At 35.7% G+C, this 21,739-nt stretch overlaps 1 protein-coding gene across 11 annotated transcripts in view; it reads left to right on the forward strand.

Moving 5' to 3' along the window:
* The window catches only part of ERC1 (ELKS/RAB6-interacting/CAST family member 1), a 519,222-nt gene that overhangs the window by 421,490 nt on the left and 75,993 nt on the right, over nucleotides 1–21,739 (forward strand). For 10 of the 11 annotated variants that reach the window (XM_046661687.1, XM_046661678.1, XM_046661716.1 and 7 more), the window contains one exon: nucleotides 8,762–8,860. In XM_046661687.1, coding sequence (XP_046517643.1) covers nucleotides 8,762–8,860 — 99 coding nt within the window. Of the gene's footprint in view, nucleotides 1–8,761; nucleotides 8,861–10,341; nucleotides 10,409–21,739 lie in introns of all 11 variants that reach the window. The other variant, XM_046661747.1, reaches the window with a different exon arrangement.

Consider the following 21,739-nt stretch of genomic DNA (forward strand, 5'->3'; position numbering starts at 1 on the left):
ACATGGAAGATAGACTGAAAAGGTACAACATTCATCTGATAGAAGTTTTGAGGAAAATCACAGAGAAAATTCAGAAGAGGCAATATTAGAATGGATAAAAACATATTTCCAGAATTGATGAAAATCATGAGTCTTCAGACTGATGAAGCACTACAAATCTTGAAAACGATCAGTAGTTACACATATAAATATTTTAGTGAAACTGCAGAACATCAAAGAGAAAGATGTGTTACAAGCAACCAGAGTGAACAGATAGATTGCCTACAAATGTACAAGAAGTTGTAAATAGATTCAAGAATCAATAAAAATGGCATAAGAGAGTGGGATAACAATTATCTTCAAAGTGATGAGGAATAATAACTGCAAATTTAAAATTCTGCACCAAAAAGTATGGATAAAATATTTTCAAACAAACACTGAAAGAGTTTATCACTTAGGCTCACTCATTAAAAATTAACTAGTTCAGTAAGAAAGAAATTAGATGAGATGCCAGAAACAATGCTGGAGGTTGGGGGAATGAATATGTGGGCAAATCTAAATAAGCGTGAACATAATACATTATTTAACAACACTGACAAATTTGGTGAGAGATTAGAAACAGAGTGACAGAAACAATAGACGGTAAGTGGGACCAGTTAGAATATTATTTAAAATCTTCATATTGTAGAGGAAGGAGAATAGAGATCTGATAACTTTGGACTTATCAACCATACACAATAAATATTACAGGTAAGCAGTAAAGTGATAGAAATAGAATGCAAAACTTCAAAATAATGAAGGGAAAGGATGAATACAAAATTTGTTGATCCATTCGCTAGAAGTCAGGAATGGGAGGTGGTGGGATAAATAAATGTAAGTTACCAAAAATAGTTAGAAATATATCTAAATATATCAATAACGTTAAATGTAATAAGGTTAAATTTTATTGAAGACAGTTGGAAAAATGCAAAATCCAGCTATAGGCTAAGTTCAGCCAATATTCTTTAAAATGTAAGCTCTGTGAGGGCAGGGACTTTGTTCATTTATTGCGGCACCTAGAAGAATGTCGGACACCTAATATTTGTTGAATGAATGAAAATGCTATTTTTAAGAAACCCCTAAAGCAAAATGTTACAGAATGACAGAAAGTAAAATTGTTTTTAAAAGATATGCTGGGCAGACACTACCCAAAAGAAAGCCAGTAGAACTCTATGATTATTGGACAAAATAGGCTTCAAAGCAAAAAAGCAATATTAGATATAAAAATATTCATTGTATATTTACAAAAGGAATAATCTACCTAAAAGATATAACATAATTGAAGCTCTATGGACCTAAGAACATAGCTTTAAAAAAATAAATTCATAAGTTCACAATCATATTGAAAAATTTAGCAAATCAGGGGGCTGGCCCCATGGCTCAGTTCCTGTGCTCTGCTTCGACGGCCCAGGGTTTCACCAGTTCGGATCCTGGGCACAGACATGGCACCGCTCATCAAGCCATGCTGAGGTGGTGTCCCACAAGCCAGAACTAGAAGGACTCACAACTGAAAATACACAACTATGTACCAGGGGGCTTTGGGGAGAAAAAGGAAGAATAAAATGTTAAAATAAAATATTTAACACATCAAACAGGTGAAAAAACTAAAAAGGATATAAAAGACAGTTAACAGTCTTTATCTGTGTACGTAAAGAACCCTGTACCTTACAAGGAGAAAATATATATTCTTTAGAAGCACATGTGAAACATTTATAAAAAGTGATCCTATACTAAATCTTAGAACAAGGCCAACAAATGCCTGTGAATTTATGCTATTTTGACCAAATTCTCTGAACAAATACAGTAAAATTAGAAATCAATAATAAAAACAATATACCAATTGAATTCTATACATTTTGAAATTTTAAAGCTCATTTTTAAATAATTAGGAAAATTATAAATCCTAAGGGAAAAATGCAAAATATTTGGAAGAATGGCAAAAAATATATATATCAAAATTTGTGGGGTGCTGCTAAACCAGTTCTTAGGGAAATATTTATACCCTTACATGTATATGTTAGAAGACTAAAAGTTAATGAGCTAAGCATCCCTCAAGAAATTAGAAAAATCACATCAAGATAAGTCCCTCCCCCCCAAAAAAAGAAGAAAGGAAATTAAAGGAGAAATTAATGAAAAGAAAAACAAAGAAACCATAGAGCAGATTAACAAAACCAAAAGCTGGTTCTTGGAAAATACTTAAAAAATAGAATTTAGTGACTTAATTGGATGTCAAAGATAGGGGGACAGATTGTTCTGGACATAGGAGACCGGGGCCAGTCTGCTGGTGTAATAGTTAAGTTTGTGCGCTCCGCTTTGGCTACCCACGGTTCACAGGTTCACATCCCAGGCGTGGACCTAGCACTGCTCATCAAGCACACTGTGGCAGCATCCCACATAAAAGGAAGATTGGCACACATGTTAGCTCAGCAGCAATCTTTCTCAAGCAAAAAGAGGAAGATTGGCAACAGATGGTAGCCCAGGGCCAATCCTCCTCACAAAAAATTAAAATAAGGGACAAGATACAGATAAACAGTATTTGGGAAAGGAAAAGAAGACACATCTACAGCTACAAAAGAGACTTTCAAAATCCTAGGAAAACAGGATGAACTTTATGCCAGTATGTAGCTTACCCAACCTGAGTAGTCCTTGAAACCATCAACTCTAAAATCTAAATCAGTTTAAAATCTTCCTACCAGTAGATACAAAACTTAGTTGTTTTTAGATGTTTGTTCCACCAAACAGCAAATAATTCCTACCTTATAACAACTGTTCCAAAAACTACAATAAAAGGAAAGTTCCCTGACTCATTTCATGAGTTAGCATAACTTTGATGCTAAGATTAGAGACAATACAAAAAATCATAGGCCAATATTACATATGAATGTAGATACGAAAATTCTAAATAAAATATTAGCAAATTCAGAAATGTGTAAAAATACTACACTATTACTAAGTACAGTTTATCTCAGGAATTTAGGGATGGTTTAATATTTAGATTCAAAGTGAAGGAGAAAAATAGGATAATCTCCATATATTACAAAAGCCTTGAGAAAATGAGGCTGGAGTGGTAGGATGTGGTCAGATAGTGAAGGGCCTTGCTGTGTTGTTCACTGTGAAGACTGGAGTCTGGTGGCTGCCTGCTGCCAGTGGATATATATATATTTTTTAAATCAGGACAGTGTCAGGATCAAATTTGCTATTGGAAGCTAACTGTGGCAGCAATTTAAAGAAGCAATAAAATAGTACACCAGTTGTAATGCAGATGAAACGGTGCAATTAATTACAGAGGAAATATTTAGAAACAGAATCAGTAGGACTTTATGGCTTGATTGGATGTAGACATTAGTGGAATAGGAACTGTCAAGAATGATTCTGAGATTTTTAGATTGAACAGCTCAGTGAAAAAAGGCTGCATTCATAAAGATAAGAAATACCAAGCAGAGAGTTATACCTGGAATGGTGAGAAGACCTGAGGAAGGGAAGGAGAGCTCACAGTGCTCCCTGCAGGGTGATGTGTTTGACATAATGCTGTCGTCTTTGTGATTCTTCATTATGAAGATGTGACACTGATCACAGGAAACAAAGTAAAGGAAATAATTGAACGGTTTGGAAGCACAACTTCTTATTCACAAGGAGCCTCACAAACTACCTTTATAATATTCGTGTTTGTCACAAGTATAATAATTTTAACAGTGATTTAGTCTGATATCTCTTTAGGTCGCTATTGAAGGATTAAGAAACCTTTTTAGGCTGATAAACAGAGCCTGCAACTATAACTCTTAGATGTTTTCCAAATAATGAGAATATATATGCACATGTCATTATTTCCATAAGACTTAGAAATACTAAAGTGGATACAAATACCATATTTTTATATATTTGACTTTTCCATATCAAATAGGAATAAATTTTTCTAACAGCTTTATATATTTTTTAGTGTTTACATTTTTCATTGTTCTTTATTTAAATTAAGTAAAAGTCCACTAGACATACGGATGTTCTTATGCATTCTCACCCCTCTTTACCATTCTGTGAAACCAGGTATGTGTCTTTGGGACCTGGACTTTCTAACCATTCCAGCCATATAACCAGACAAATTTAGGCTTTTTACCTTAGGAGAAAAGCTGTTACTTGGGGAAAGAATGATATATAACATAATGATGCTTAGTTTTGACAATTAAAATTTGTCAGTTTTTCATATGTACAAGATCATTCTTTACAGCATTGTTTGTAAGAGCAAAACACTAGAAATAATCTAAATGTGCATCAGCAAATCAGCAGAGAGAATGAGGCAGCTCTTTATTTACTGATGTGGAAGGCTCCTCAAGATCTAGTTTGCTAGAAAAAAATAGCCCAGAACGGTGAATAGAGTCTGCTACCATTTGTTGGACAGAAAAGTCTTTTTGTGCATGTGTGTGTGCACACTTATGTAACCACGGAATGTCAGGAAATCTTTGGAAATACACACAAGAAACTGGCAACTGGTAGCTCTTTTGAGAGGAACTATGAAGAGTAGAAGGTAGACCGACTTTCACTGTTGCAAACTCTTGTACCATATAAATGTACGAAAATCTTCAAAGTTATAATAATAATTAAGTTTTTTAAAATAATATGGCAACGGTGGTGGGGGATGGTCAGCTTTTGAGTTGCTACAGCTGAGATCCTTTATGGTTTCTTTTTTCTTGGTGCATAATAGAAAGTATTTGCAGGATAATACGTTTCAAGATTTCATCAGTAAACTAAAAATACTAATCAGGACCAAAATTAAACTACCAAACTGATTTATTTATAAATCAAAACAAAATCAGTAGAAGACGTACTTTTCTATTATAGAGCTTACCGTCCATTTGAGAAAATAAAACAGCATATACAGGTGATCTGTCTGTGGCAGCTGTTAGGCTAAATTCAGCACAGTTATTTCTTCTAATCTTGTTTCTGTCCCCTCTACCCCACTGCTTCACGTGAGTTCTTCCCAAAGCTTCAACCAATGGAAAAGGAACTTCCTAGCTAGAAAGATAAGCTTCAGTTAAGTGTGTATAAAAAGACAAACACATAGAACAACTCAAGAATGATTAATGACTAATTTTTTTCATGAATTGAAGTTTAAAATAAAGCTCAAAGATAATATGTTGAGATTTTGTTCAATTTATAACCAATGCTGAATCTGACCACTTAACTGAAATTGATATAGATTATTCTTTTTTTCATTTTGTATATCAAATACCAATATAACAAATTAAAATTCACTATAATAAATTATTTCCAAGATTTGACAAATATATGTGGAAATAATTTTAATACTTTCTTAAAGATAATTATAGTTGGAAATAACCCAAATTAGTTAAGGTTATGATTTATTTGTATGTTTTCTAAAATATTTCAAAATATTCAGAATAATTCAGAAAAAATTCAGGATATTTCTAACTATTATTATTTCTAAAACTTATTTAGGTAGTTTAATAGCATTATCACAAACTTAAAAGCAAAGATTAGTAAACAACCAGATAACTCTGCCTGGAATTCAAACTATTTCTTCTAATACCTGGGTTCAGATCACTAACACATACTGTTTCTTAGCTTAACTGCGTATTTTTCTGTGAAATATGGTTTCTATATACCTTGTTTGGGCATTGACATCTTAATCTTAGAAGCAAAAATTATCAGAATAAACAATGAACTTCTTTTCCTCGGGGAGGGTATGTATACCTATACACATAGAGATGTATTTACAGCTAAAGAAGTTTATTTCAGCAAGTTTCTTCCTTCTTTTTTTTTTTTCCTTCCTTCGTTCAGGCCCTGTTATTCCTTATGTCATTGGGACCAGGGGAGTTCAACTATCTGCACGTAACACGTGGCATGGTTCCAGAAGGACAATATTTGGATATGAAGTACCTTTCATGTCAGTAAAACATGAAGGACCTACTCCTTTTGCTTCTTGGTCTTATCTTAACAAGAGCGTAGTGCAAGAGCTCCTTAGGATCAGAGAGTCATTTATACAATCTGTGTGCTCTCTAATGCTCTGTGAGCTCTCAGATATTCAGTGCTCAATTTCATGACTATGCAAGGAAACACACTTCACACCAAATTTCTGAATACTAGACCTGGTAACACTAAACTTTGAAGATCTTCATGTCTTTTAGAAATGGAGAAGTAAGGTCTTATGACTATTCCTTCATTCGTTTACATGGATCAAATAGGTCATCTTTGGTCTTATCTGTTTACTGTGATCCATTCCTTTGAGAGGATTTCATGCTCATTCCTAAAAAGTACTTGAAACACATTCTGCCTTGAAACTGGATTTGTGTGTGCTTTATTAGTACTTCTTTTTAGGTTTTTAAACTTACAGGAGGTATCAGGTATTAAAGATTGTGTCATGTTCTAAGAAAATAATATACTTTCACTGCATGTTCCTATTACAGTCAAGATGGGAAAGTTTCTTAACCACGGAGTGACTTGCAGATGCCCTCTTCACTTTCTGGGTACACCTCTTTTCCCTGTCTGCTCTGCTTCCCTCTTTCCCAAGAGCTGCTTTGTGGAAGACTTTCCATTTGTCATGCAATATCATGTGACATAAGAAAAATTACCCTACATATTTTTGAAGTCGCTGTAAGTCATCTCAGAAAAGAGAAATTTGATATCACAGACAATTTTTTGATAAGTATTTTCTTTGTTATCGTTATATACTGGAAGGAGGAACTGGCTTAGAGATGTACAGATATTATTAGATGAAAATGTTAAGAACCTAAATGCCCAACAATATGAGACTAATTAAAAATCCATTCAACTGAATACGATGCAGCCAGTTAAAATTAGATTTTAGAATAATATTTAATGACCTGGAAAAAAACATTCCTAATGATGGTGACAGCTAAAATTTATTGGGTATAGATTTTGTGTCAGGCACCTTTGTAAGTGCTTGTATTAACTCAGTTGGTTAATCCCCACAACCATGGGGAGGAAGGATTGTTATCCTCATTTCAGAGGTGAGGAAACTGAGGCGCAGAGCGTTTCAGTAGTTTGCCCGAGCTTAGATAGCTGGTAAGAGGCAGAACTAAAATTCAGACCCAAGCGATTTTGGCTCCAAAGCCCTTACTTAGGCGTCATTACATGAAAAAAATACCAAAGAAAAATCTCTGTAAGCTTTTTTATGGAACTAGACAAAATATTTTTATTTCATCTAAGAAAGAAAATGTTTTAAAGATACCCAGTCAAATTTTGACAACGCAGAATTGGTGGAGGGGAAGGACAGCATGTCCTCCTACCGCATGTCAAAATATACTGTAAGATACAGTAATTTTAAAAATACCACAATGTAGCAGATTAGGGGATAAATCAGAAGAGCATGCCACTTTTTACTTCCATGGGGAAGAGGCTGAATAGATACAATTCAATATTAACAATGATTATCACTGATTAGAAGGATTTACAGGTGATTTTTCTTTTTTTTCTTTTTATTTTTCAGATTATCTACAGTGAACATTTTAAATTATACAATGTTAGCAAGTTTATTTTTAGTGTTCTTAAAACTTCAAATTTTAACAATATTTTATTAGTGCAATATATATTCCTATTTTATTTTATGCATAGTGTAACCTGCATTTTCTGAATTGTTTGCTCTGCAAAGTGAATTCTCTGAAATGTTTTATACATATGTATATATATGTAAATTCCTTTATTCAGGGCTTAAATTAACCGGTCACGCAGAATCACTAATCCACTCCTCCTTTTTGGTAAACATAGAGAAAAGGCAATGGGGTAATAATCCTCTTCTATCCTAGGGTTGGGGAGAAGGATTTCAGAATCTTTGACTTGTTTTCAAAACCTAAATTGTAAACTATTGAATTTTGTATATGTGACTTCTTTATGATCACTTTATTATAAGTTGTAATAATTTTTCAGTTGATTCTCTTGGATTTTCTGAGTATGTAATTATTTCATTTATAGATAATCATAACCTTTTTCCCCAACATTTATGATCTATATGTTATATAACATCCCCCAAAATGGAATCGTTGTTAAAAAGACTAAGTAGTTGTTATTTAACAACACTCAAAGATGAGTCCAATATATTAATGTGAAAAAATGGAGTTACAGAGTCCTAGCCTATGTATAGTATAATCCAGTCTTTACTTTAAAAATAAAAGCACTGCATAAACGGTTTAATTTGGGGAGATGACTTCTCCACCCAGAATTCCTGTCCCAATTTCGGTGTCTGTCTTAGCTTGCTTGGGCCGCCATAACAAAATGCTACAGACAGGATGGCTTAAACAACAGAAACTTATCTTCTCACAGTTCTGGAGGCTTGGACGTCCAAGATCTCAGAGCCAGCTGGGTCGGTTCCTGGTGAGGGCCCTCTTTCTGGCTTGCAGAAGCTGCCTTCTCACTGCATCCTCACATGCAGAGAGAGAATGATCCCTCTCTTCCTCTTCTTACAAGGCCACGGTCCTATCGGATTAGGGCCCACCTTTATGACTTCATTTAACCTTAATTACCTCCTAAAAACTCTGATCTCCAGACACCGTCACTCTGGGGATTAGGGCTTCACCATGAATTGGGGGGGTTGGGTCACGACACAGTTCAGTCCATAGGAGTACCTACACTTTTTCCCCAAATATCTTCAGAAATCCTATGGCTAATTTATTTTATTTTAGACAGGATTAGTTTTAGCTTTTCTTATGATGTTCTTAAGGTATTTGTCAAGAAATGTTATCTAAACTTAACCTTATGAATCATTTCCTCTTAGACACAAAATCGAATGAAGTTAATGGCCGACAACTACGAGGATGACCACTTCAAATCCTCCCACTCCAATCAGACCCACCGTAAGCCCTCCCCAGACCAGGTGAGACTGCTCCTGAGGGTTTTATAAGAACAGCATGCTTTTATTTGATGTATTTTGTACTAGCATGTTACAAATTCTGGGGCATAAGTTAGAAGAATAAAAATGAGTTTCTGAAAATTCCTTCACTTTTTTTTGAAATACAGATTCACTTTCTGTATAGGAAGGTGAGGGATGATTATGAATATTTTAAGAGGAGATAGTCAAAAGATCTGAGGACAATAAAGAATCTTTGAATTGGGTTGAGAAAAAAATTTAATCTTCTCAGAGATACATACTAATTTGTAACTGTCCTGTTTTCCTTATTAAAGAAACAGTGCCTTATTAGAAAAACAAGACTCTTCCCTTGTAAGCTTAGTGAGACACAACTCAATATAGAGGTAATTATTGTTTAATTGCAAATTTTAAAATCTCTGCTCATCACCTATTAAAGGTGAAGATTGAAACTTAGTTTCTTCACTCCCACTTCCTTGGTGGATCCCTCCAGAATATGTCATTCTCAAGGAAGACTGTTGCCTTCAACTTCTCATCAGTGTCAAAGAGGCATTGATGAGTCTGAAGGGAACCGTTTTCAACTCCAGTTTTTTGGAAGAAGGGAACTCTCCCAAGATCTTGAAAATGATGGATGGGGAGAGCGGTGACCGGATTACCTCATATCCCATTGCCAAAAATCAGATTTCAACATCTCCATCACACTCAATCTTAAAATATGTGGCTGAGGGAAAAAAGTGATAATAAGTAATTACATCCATATGACTAAAGAGTCTGGGGAACGCCCTCACTAAACATCTCCACTAAATGATAGCCATGGTGTTGTCTTAGGAGAGGAAGAAGAAATATTGCAGATGAAAGCGGCAGTGATATCCAAATGGTAGTTTTTTCTGAGATTCAGAAGGTATTGTCATAGTCTGATGACATTTGCTAAGCAGTTGAGGCGAGCGTTATATTTTCAAGGGAAAACAGTACCAGTCTTTAATGTAGGCAAAATGGAGAGCTGTCTGCCTCATGTCAGCAGTCTTTCCTTGGCAAGAGATCATTTTGTTTTCTCCGCCTGCCTCCTGATGTTTAGAATTAAATTTATGCCAGTGTATATATGATGAGTATTAGATCCTTTCCTTGAAACAGGTTTTGGTAATAAATACAAGGAAATGGATGCCTGGGAGTAGTGGGAAGCAAACAGAAATGGAGAAGGGTTGAAGAAAAGGCAAAAAATAAAGAAACGCCTCCAACTTGATCATTTTGCCCAGATCCAGCCCTGGGATAGAGGAAGCATCTTGGAAAGATAGGAAGAGGAGAAATGTAATGACAAACTAATTACTAATTTTGGTAGTTTAGGGAATTAAAATCTAAAATAAAGAGTCAAGAAATTAGAGACCATTTTCTTCTACTACATTATGCTTATGTCTTTGTTTTAAATACTAACCAAATCTTTTTCATTCCCATGCTGCTCTGGGGCACGTTCCCTTTGTCATCTCTCCCCATAGGATGAGGAGGAGGGTATATGGGCATAGCCAATCAGAGGCTCTTAGCTCAGCCATTTTGTTCAGAACGGTGAGAAACAGCTTTCCTTAACTATAGAAATGCTTTTTGTTTGTCTGCTTCAATTTTTTTTTACACAATCATTCTCACATCTTGTTTCTCTGTAATTCATAAAATCCTTTTGTGTGCTTTCTGTTTTCTCATTTTCACGATTCCTGTGTGTATTGCTATGCTTCTGACTTAGTGGGGTTTGGGTTTTGTGGCTTTTTTTCTCGTTGTGTGTTAATAGTCACTTTTATAATTTCTTTTTATACATTTTTGGGAGAACTTCCAGGGCATGTAACTAAATTTCTCCTATTGTGATTTTATTAATAAGCTACCCTATCTAGCTTGATTTTACAGTGTCCTGGTAAGGTTCTTAGTGACTTACATCAAACTGGAAATAGAAAATTGATCAAATACTCTGCCAGTAGGTTTGGGATATGCTTTTTATGATAATTAATTATAAATATATAGTCTTTTTTAAAAAAATCTTGTACTTTGAATTAAAACCTTTTGTTTCTGTCTATATAGGAATATCTATCTATATAGGAATGACAATTCCTATCTATATAGGAATTGTCAGAGTCAGTAATTCTTATAGAGTGCCTACCTAGAGCATCCCCCAGGGCTTCGACATTATTCTCAAACTGTCCATAAAAGTAAGGAGAAGTAAAGGAAGACTTTTTAAAAAGTTCATCTAAAGAATTCTTTTTCTTCTCTTTTGTGGATTGCCGCTGTCTTAAACAGTCGCCAGGACACTGTCTAGATTCTCCTTTCCAGGCCAATTGGCTGGAAAATATAGTCCAGCTGTGGCACTAACCCTCTTTGATCTGATGCCCTGGAGGTTTGACTAAGGAAATCTTTTTCTTAGAAAAAAATAATAATTATGATTAATAAGTTCACACATATTGGTGGCCTTGCGCTCCTGGATTCACTGCCCATGCTTATTGGTGATCTCACTCTTTTGGAGTCAGTTCTCCCTGAAAAGTCTATGTCTTGGTGTTATACTTCTTAAAATGATGTGGACATGTGTAGACCTCTCACTGGCAAACACAGCCAAGAAGGATGATGAGGTAAGTTGTGGAAAGGGGCATATGCGGTGAAGATGGGAAGCTTTCCAAATGACTTTATCCTGAGGGTGTGAAAGAATGTGAAATGCACAATACCGACCAAAAAGTTCTTTGGGTTAGAATGTTGCATGCCAGACAAAGCCAAAGCTGAGAAAATTAGTGTGCTAATTCCCTTTACACTACACCCTACAAGGGTAGTTATTTGTCATCACGAAGCATGTGGGGGCCATACAGTAGTTGAATGTAGTTTACCAGTCTCCTCCTTCTAAACGAACCTGCCTTGTCTATTTTGGCAAAACATAGGAGCTTCTTGGCATGCCTTAGCAGGAAGCGTCCCCCACACACACACACATGAACGGCATCGTATTTTGTTTGTACACCCTTTTTCTAGCCAATTAGAAGAAACCTGTTAGTGTTCTAGGAAACAAGGCCCATAGGTAACTTTGCCAGGAGACTGAAAAATGAACAAATCCTTCACATGGACTTGTTCCTGAAGGCTGCATTTTCCTTTCTCTTCTCCCATAAAAGAATAACTCCTAGTAAGAGTTCAAATGTCACTGATTTTGATTTTTCCAGTTACTTCACTGTTGAGCTTACTGCACTAAAATATTAACTGCCATTGGTTTAACACAGTGCAGTTGGCATTAGCTGGACATAGCTGGAGTTTATATGATAGCGTATTTCAAATCTTCTAAAATGTGCTATAAATATCATTATACCATAAGAATCTTAGCTAAAGAAATGCGTGAGTGACCCCTAAAACATCTAGGAAGTCTTGACTTGCTATCCAGTTTCCTTTACTTGTTTCCTTGCTAATTCTACAGAGAACAGATTTTCTTAACAAAATTTCAAACTTTTGAAAGTGATGATTTACCTTATCAAACTTAAGAACATAAATAATGTTTCCCATCTAAAAAAGTTTTTTAGAACACCATATATACTAGCAAAGTATGAGCCTTGTTAGATATAATCAGTACTCAGACAGGAAGAGAATCGTGGAAGTATAGAGCTGAAAGGGGTCTCGGCCATTTCATCAGAAGTGTAGAGCATAATGGTTAGGTGTCTAGACTTTGGAGCAGAATGCCCATGGTCAAATCCTGACACCACCACTTACTGGCTTGTGCCTTTGGACGGGGTATTTAATCTCTCTGTACTTCAGTTTCTTCATCTTTAAAATGAGGTTGTGAGAATCAAATGAGAATCAGGCATGAACTCTGGAGGCAGACCGCCCAGCTTTGAATCTAGACTCCTCTACCTACTCTGTGGCCTTGGGAAAGTAACTTAATCTCTAAACTCTATTTTTTTTTTTTATAAAAATGGGCTTATTAATAGTGCCTACTTCATATGTTGTTGGAAAGATTATTAAGTTACTATATGGAAAATGCTTTGAACAGGGCCTTCTACCAGAAAGTGCTCTGTCTGTGCTGTTATTATTTGTTGTTGCTCTTGTCATGGTTAACTTGAATCCATCTCTTGGGAATAGTAATCTTTCAATAAATGTCACTTATTATTATTGTTAGTATCTAGCCTAGTGCCCTCATTTTATAGGTAAGCGTACAAAAAAAAAGGTTTGGAAGTTGTAACTTTAAGGTCCCTAGGCATTTCTATGGTCTGGAAAGAGATGACAGTGAAAGAGATATCCAAGACATATTGATGATTTTATCTCCCTTTTCTTCTCCAAAAGATTAATCTATATGTTGAGGAATTTTTTCCCTTGGGAAAAATACCTTGAATTTTATAAAGAAATTCCCTGTAAAAGGAATTTAGTCACTGAAACTTCCTTTGAAAGAATTCGTTGCTGCCAAGCAACCCTCCTAAGACACACAGTGTGAAGCAGGTGTTACTTCCACTCAGAAAAAGTGACCGGGTCATCTTCTCTCTCCCTTCGGGTTATAGAAAATCCATGTGAAATGTATCCCTGCCTCTCTCCCTCCCTTTGAGTTTTCTTTTTACTTTTTTTCCCTTACAGTAGAGTACAGGCCCCCATGAGGACAGGGACTTTAATATATGTACTTTTGTATTCCCATCATCTGTAACAATGCCTAGTATACTTTAGGCCCTCAGTAAATGTAAATTGAATTAACTTCTGAATTCATGAAATCCAGAGAAGAAACAATAAAGTTTACATTGAATCCAAGAGCATAGAATTAGCTGTTAGCTTTAATATCAGCATTACTAGTACAAGAAAGGGAAGTTTTAAAAGAGGAGATGTGTCAAGAAACAAAAGATCTATAGAGAAGTGTTGAGAATTTCAAGGAAAGTCATAATTAAGCCATGGAATTTAGCTCCTATAATTTCATGGTAAATAAAAGGGAGTTGAGTGTAATTCATAAATATTTTCTATGCTAACTAAACATCCTTCAGGTAGAACCTTTTCTCCTGCTAACCTGTGGTTTGTAACCATCAAGAAGAGCCTGGACCAGCATAGTAGGTACCATGGCCATGTGCACTTTCTAGACTTCTCTCTATGGAAGGAGTTTTTGTAAACAGATGCCTCAAGTAAAGGATGAACCTGCCAAGGGGCTTAGCAGTTGATCTTGATATAAGACCATCCCACTGACCGAAATCTGGAAGTGGGTTGCGTGCCTATTAGATCAGCACTGTGGCATCCCAAAACAGGATTTGGACGAGTATGTTTTGAAATTTTTCTTTTTCAGTTAGAGATGATATAAATGTTAACGCAAGCTTTTAAGACACAAGTGTTTTAAAACAAGTGTATCTTTTTCTTTTGGCATTTCTTTGTCTTTTTTGTCTATCCTAGTTGGGTTGTCCACATAACTTCCTTACCAGTTTGAAACGCCCTAAAATTATTCCTTTGCATTAGTACTACAATGGAAGTCTCTAGAGAATCTATCTGTAGAATGGAGGTGTTAAATCATCTTGCAGAATTGAATGGGGTAGTGAATTAGAATATTTTGTCAGAATGGTCCAAATTGTTTATTGGGCCAACTGTTTAAACAACATGGACCAATACCAGGATCAGTTTTTGACATAACAGGCAAGATGGCATCTGACCTTGTATTTTCAGAAGTAGATCAGAGATTTTAATGAGATGCTTGTTTCTTGAAAAGCTTGGAAAAGCTAGTAGAATTCAGGAAGCAGGAAGATCCTAGCTTCAGAGAAATGAGAGGGAGAAAAGGAACATTTATTATACACTTCCTGTGGGCCAGACACTTTCCTATCTCTTATCTCATATTTAATTTTTACAGCTGTCCTAAGAACATGTTTTATAAAAGAGGAAACAGAACTCGTAGGAGTTAAATAATTTTCCAAGACTACACAGGTAGCAAGTGGAAGGCATTTAAACCCAAGGCTGACTCCAGGTGCTCTGCTTTTTCACTCTACCATACCGAAACGAGAAGGATTCCTCCACTTCACACTCTAGGTTCTTGGACATAATAGACACTCAGTAGAAGCATCTTGAATTGTATTCCTAAACGGGGAAATAACAAAACTGCCGTTACCAGTAAGGAATTTCCCTTACTAAAAGAAATTTAAGTGGATTTCTGACATCACTTCACTGAATTTTTTGATAAATGCAACTACTCAGTTATCTAGTAAAGAATTTGGAACTGTCGAGATTAGGAAAGGAGAAGTGGATCTTTGAGGTTGGGTAAAGTTTGGTGGATGAAAGGGGAAAGGAAAAGAATCTTAGATAGGAACCAACTTGAAGGAAAGCCCTAAGAATGAGACCAAGATGTGTCAGGGCCAGTACAGAAAGCAGTCCAAGTAAAACAGAGGGGGTCATTGTCCTTTCATCCATTCCATCCTTATATGCTACCCACACCTCTATTTTAAACAGGATACCCATAATTCAAATGGAAAAACTACAAATACAAGAATTTACAGAAGATTGAAATAGCAATCAGCTTCCCTTGGACATTGTCTGAATCACTGTGTTCTGGGTTGATTGCCTCCTCATCTAGTTCTGATGCTTTAGGGTCCTAGTCAAAATGTGGGCTTTGAGACCAGATTGCCTGGTTCCTAACTTTGTTAATTTTTAAAATGGAAATAACCCTCATAGGGTTGTTGGATGACTAAATGAGATAATCTTAAGCCTTTAAAACAGTGCCTTTGCGTATAATGGTTGTTTGATTGATGTTAATTATTAATGTCTTTAACCTGAAGACACACTCTGATCAGGAATACATGATACCTGTCCCCTTTCCTCACTACCTCCCTCCCTCTCTTCCTACTTTCTCTTTTTCTTCATCTTGGCTCTCTTGTTCCTTTAAATGGGAGGATTGGGTGAGAGTTCCTTAATTTTCAGCTTTGGATTCAAACTGTTAGACCCAGCTTAATAGCGTTTCCTGTATACTCTCCTCAGAAATGTCTTTAAATATTTCTTCTTTGTCCTGGATACGCAGCCTGCTTTCTGCCTTTCATGCTTCTCCTCCTCTCTCCTCTATCCTTCCTGAAAATCATTTAAAATCGTCATTTATTTCTGCTCTTCATGATTTTCCAGAGAGTTCTACTCCCTCCTTTCCTACTCTTTCCATTCTGGGTTCTCTCTAGCTGTCTCAAAACTCTGTCCTCTGCTGTTATTGTGCCAAACTTTCCCCCAGCTCTCTCTGCATATCATACTCAGTATCATATCATATCATACTCAGTATCATATATCATGTTAAGTATCATATCATATCATACTCAGTATCATATCATATCATACTTCTCATATTTATATGAGTGTGTTTTTATTTCTGGGCCTTCAATTCTGTCCCATTGATCTGTGTGTCTGTTTTTGTGCCAGTACCATGCTATTTTGATTACTATAGATTTATAATATATTTTGAAATCAGGGATTGTGATGCCTCCAGCTTTGTTCTTTTTTTCTCAGAATTACCTTAGCTATTCAGGGTCTCTTGTTGCCCTAGATGAGTTTTAGGATTCTTTGTTCTAGTTCCATAAAGAATGTCATTGGGATTCTGATTGGGATTGCATTGAATCTGTAGATTGCTTTAGGTAGTATGGACATTTTAACGTTTATTCTTCTAATCCATGTGCGTGGAATATCTTTCCATTTCTTTATGTCATTGATTTATTTCAATAATGTGTTACAGTTTTCATTGTATAGGTCTTTCACTTTCTTGGTTAAATTTATTCCATATATTTTATTCTTTTTGTTACAATTGTAAATGAGATTGTATTCTTGAGTTCTCTTTCTCTTAGTTCATTGTTAGAGTACAGAAATGCAACTGATTTTTGTAAGTTGATTTTGTACCCTGAAATTTTGCAGTAGTTTTTGATTATTTCTAATAGTTTTCTGATGGATTCTTTAGCATTTTCCATATATATAATCACATTGTCTGCAAATAGCGAGAGTTTCATGGAATCCTTTTATTTCTTTTTCTTGCCTAATTGCTCTGGCCAAAACCTCTAGTACCAGGTTAAATAGGAGTGGTGAAAGTGGGCACCCTTGTCTTGTTTTGATTAGTGGATATCGAACCATCCCTGTGTCCCTGGTATAAATCCCAACTGATCATGGTATGTGATCCTTTTAATGTATTGCTGTATTCGGTTTACCAATATTTGTAGAGAATTTTTGCATCTATGCTCATCAGGGATATTGGCCAGTAATTTTCCTTTTTTGTGTTGTCCTCATCAGGCTTTGGAATCAGGGTGATGTTGGCCTCGTAAAATGTGTTAGGAAGTGTTCTATCCTCTTCAACTTTTTAGAATGGTTTGAGAAGGATAGGTATAAAATCTTCTTTGAATGTTTTATTAGAATTCTCCAAAGAAGCCATCTGGTCCTGGACTTTTATTTTTGGGGAGGTTTTTGATTACTGTTTCAATCTCTTGTGTTTGGTCTATTCAGCTACTCTATTTCTTCTTTGTTCAGTTTTGGAAGTTTATATGATTCTAAGAATTTATCCATTTCTTCTAGACTGTCCAATTTGTTGGCATATAATTTTTCATAGTATTCTCTTACAATCTGTTGTATTTCTGTGGTATCCATTGTAATTTCTGCTCTGTCATTTTGCATTTTATTTATTTGAGCCTTCTCACTTTTTTTCTTAGTGAGTCAATTTTGTTTATTTTCTCAAAGAACCAGCTTTTTGTTTCATTGATCTTTCTACTGTTTTTTTCTTTCAATTTCTTTTATTTCTGCTCTAACTTTTATTATTTCCCTCCTTCTGCTGACATTGGGCTTTGTTTGTTCTTCTTTTTCTAATTCTGTTAGGTGTAGTTTAAGATTGCTTATTTGGGATTTTTCTTGTTTGTTAAGATAGGCCTGTATTGCTATGAATTTCCCTCTTAGGACCACTTTTGCTGCATCCCATATGAGTTGGTATGGTGTGTTTTCATTTTCATTTGTCTCCAGATATTTTTTGATTTCTCCTTTAATTTCTTCAAAGATCCCTTGGTTGTTCAGTAGCATGTTGTTTAGTCTGCACATATTTGTCACTTTCCCAGCTTTTTTGTGTAGTTGATTTCTACTTTCATAGTATTATGGTCAGGAAAGATGCTTGATATGATTTCAATTTTCTTAAATTTGTTGAGGCTTACCATGTTTGCCAGCATATGGTCTATCCTTGAGAATGTTCCATGTGCACTTGAGGCAAATGTGTATTCTGCTGTTTTTGGATGGAGTGTTCTATATATATCTATAAAGTCCATCTGGTCTGGTTTTTCTTCTAAATCCACTATTTCCTTCTTGACTTTCTGGCTGGATGACCTATCCACTGATGTAAGTGAGGTGTTGAGGTCCCCTACTATTATTGTGGTGTTGTTAATATCCCCTTTTGGGTTTATTAATAGTTGCTTTATGTACTTTGTTGCTCCTATGTTGGGTGCATATGTGTTTATAAGTGTTATGTCCTCTTGGTGGAGTGTCCCTTTTATCATTATATACTACTCCTCTTTGTCTCTCATTGCCTGTTTTTCTTGAAGTCTACTTTGTCTGATATAAGTATGGCAATGCCTGCTTTCTTTTGTTTGCCATTAGCTTGCCATCCCTTCACTCTGAGCCTGTGTTTGTCTTTAGATCTGAGATGTGTTTCCTGGAGGCAGCATATTGTTGGGTCTTGTTTTTTAATCCATCCACCCACTCTGTGTCTTTTGATTGGAGAATTCAATCCATTTATATTTAGAGTGATTATTGATATATGAGGGCTTAAGGCTGCCATTTTATCCATTGTTTTCCAATTCTTCTGCATTTCCCTTGTTTCTTGTCTTGTGTATTTTGGACTACCAATTCAGTTTGGTCGTTTTCTGTGATGGTTTTCAGTTTTCTCTTTATTTATCATTTGTGTCTCTGCTCTGATTATTTTTTTAGTGGTTACCATCAGATTTGTATAAAAAATATCATAGATGAAATAATCCATTTTCTGATAGCCTCTTATTTCCTTGGACTAAGCTGATTCCATGCCTTCCCTCTTCCCATTCTAAGTTATTATTGTCACAACTTACTCCATCTTGTGTTGTGAGTTTGTGGTTAAAATGACGAGATTATATTTACTTTTGATATTTTCCTTCCCTTTAGCTTTAATGTTATACTTGAGTGTTTGCTAACCTGTTCTGATAGAGAGCTTCAATTTTCTGATTTTGTCTACCTATTTATCTCCTTGCTTTGTAACCCCTTTCTTTCTCCCCCCCCCCAAGTATGAGGGCCTTTTTTTTAATTGCGGTAACATTGGTTTATAACATTGAATATATTTCAGGTGTATATCATTATGTATTTCAGTTTCTGTGTACATTACATCATGTTCACCACCCAAAGACTAAATACAATCCATCACCACACACGTATGCCCTATCACCCCTTTCATCATCCACCCTCCCCCTTTCCCCGCTGGTAATCAACAGTCCAATCTCTATTTCTTTGTGTTTGTTTGTCATTGTTTTTATCTTCCACTTATGAGTGAGATCATATGATATTTGATTTTCTCCCTCTGACTTATTTCACTTAGCACAATAGCCTCAAGGTCCATCCGTGTTCTCACAAATGGCCAGATTTCATCATTTCTTATGGCTGAATAGTATTCCATTGTGTGTATATACCACATCTTCTTTATCCATTTGTCCCTTGATGAGCACCTCGGTTGCTTCCAAGCCTTGGCTATTGTGAGTAATGCTGCATTGAACGTAGGCGTGCATGTATCTTTATGCATTTGCATTTTCAAGTTCTTTGGAGAAATACCCCACAGTGGAATAGCTGTATCATATGGTAGATATATTCTTAATTTTTTGAGGAGTCTCCTTACTGTTTTCCATAGTGACTGCACCAGTTTGCACTCCCACCAGTAGTGTATAAGGGTCCCCTTCTCTCCACATCCTCTCCAACACTTACTGTTTCCTGTCTTGTTAATTATAGCCATTCTGATGGGAGTGAAGTGATAGCGCATTGTAGTTTTGATTTGCATTTCCCCGATAGTTAATGATGTTCAACATCTTTTCATGTGCCTCTTGGCCATCTGTATATCTTCTTTAGAGAAATCTCTGTTCAGATCTTTTGCCCATTGTTTAATTGGGTTGTTAGGTTTTTTTTGTTGTTGAGATGTATGAGTTCTTTGTATATTTTGGATATTAACCCGTATCAGATATATGGTTTGCAAATATCTTCTCTCAATTGTTAGGTTGTCTTTTCATCTTGTTGATGGTTTCCTTTGCTGAGCACAAATTTTAGTTTGATGTAGTCCCATTTGTTTATTTTTTCTGTTGTTTCTCTTGCCCACTCAAACATGGTACTTGAAATTATGCTGCTAACACTGATGTCAAAGAGAGTACTGCTTTATGTTTTCTTCTAGAAGTTTCATGGTTTCAGATGTTACATTCAAGTCTTCGATCCATTTTGAGTTTGTTTTTGTACATGGTGTAAGATAATGTCCCCTTTCATTCTTTTGCATGCAGCTGTCCAGTTTTTCTAACACCATTTATCGAAGAGACTCTGCTTTCTCCATTGTGTGTTCTTGGCTCCCTTCTCAAAAATCAGCTCTTCATAGATGTGTGGGTTTATTTCTGGGTACTCGATTCTGTCCCATTGATCTATGTGTCTGTTTTTGTGCCAGTACCATGCTGTTTTGGTTATTATAGCTTTGTAGTATACTATTAAATCAAGGATTGTGATACGTCCAGCTTTGTTCTTATTTCTCTGGATTCCTTTGCTTCTTTGGGGTCTTCTGTTGTTCCATATAAATTTTAAGATTCTTTGTTGTATTTCTGTGAAAAATGTTGTTGGAACTTTGATAGGGATTGCGTTGAATCTGTAGATTGCTTTAGGAAGTATGGTCATTTTGACTGTGTTAATTCTTCCAATCCAAGAGCATGGATTTATTTCTTTATGTCTTCTTCAATTTCTTTCAGCGTTTTATAATTTTCAGTGTACAGATCTTTCACCTCTTCAGTTAAGTTTAATCCTAGATATTTTATTCTTTTTGTTGCAATTGGAAATGGGTATTCTTAATTTTTCTTTCTGCTACTTCATTGTTAGTGTATAGAGATGCAACTGATTTTTCTGTGTTGATTTGGTATCCTGCAACTTGAGCATATTCATTTATTATTTCTAAAAGATTTTTAGTGAATTCTTTAGGATTTTCTATATATAAAATCATGTCATCTGCAAATAGTGACAGTTTCACTTCTTCCTTTCCTGTTTGGATCCCTTTTATTTCTTTTTCTTGCCTGATTGCTCTGGCTAAGAATTCCAATACTATGTTAAATAAGAGTGCTGAAAGTGGGCATCCTTGTCTGGTTTTTGTTCTTAGAGGCACAGCTTTCAGTTTTTCTCCATTGAGAATATTAGCTGTGGATTTGTCATATACGGCCTTTATTGTGTTGAGGTACTTTCCTTCTATACCCATTTTACTCAGAGTTTTTATCATAAATGTATGCTGTATCTTGTCAAATGCTGTCTCTGCATCTATTGAGGTGATCATGTGATTTTTATTCTTCATTTTGTTAATGTGGTGTATCATGTTGATTGATTTGTGGATGTTGAAGCATCCCTGCATTCCTGGAATGAATCCCACTTGATCACGGTGTATGATCTTGTTAATGTGTTGTTATATTTGATTTGCTCATATTTTGTTGAGGATTTTTCTTTTAAAGATTAGCATGTGAGCTAACATCTGTTGCCAATCTTCTTTTTGAACTTTTTTTCCTTCTTCTTCCCCAAAGCCCCCCTGTACATAGTTGTATATTCTAGTTGTAGGTCCTTCTGGTTGTGCTATGTGGGACACTGCCTCAGCGTGGCTTGATGAGTGGTGCCATGTCTGCACCCAGGATCCAAACCAGCAAAACCCTGGCCCCCCAAAGCAGAGCACTCAAACTTAACCACTTGGCCATGAGGCCA

The sequence above is a fragment of the Equus quagga genome, chromosome 1 (assembly GCF_021613505.1).
Source record: "Equus quagga isolate Etosha38 chromosome 1, UCLA_HA_Equagga_1.0, whole genome shotgun sequence".
NCBI lineage: Eukaryota > Metazoa > Chordata > Mammalia > Perissodactyla > Equidae > Equus > Equus quagga.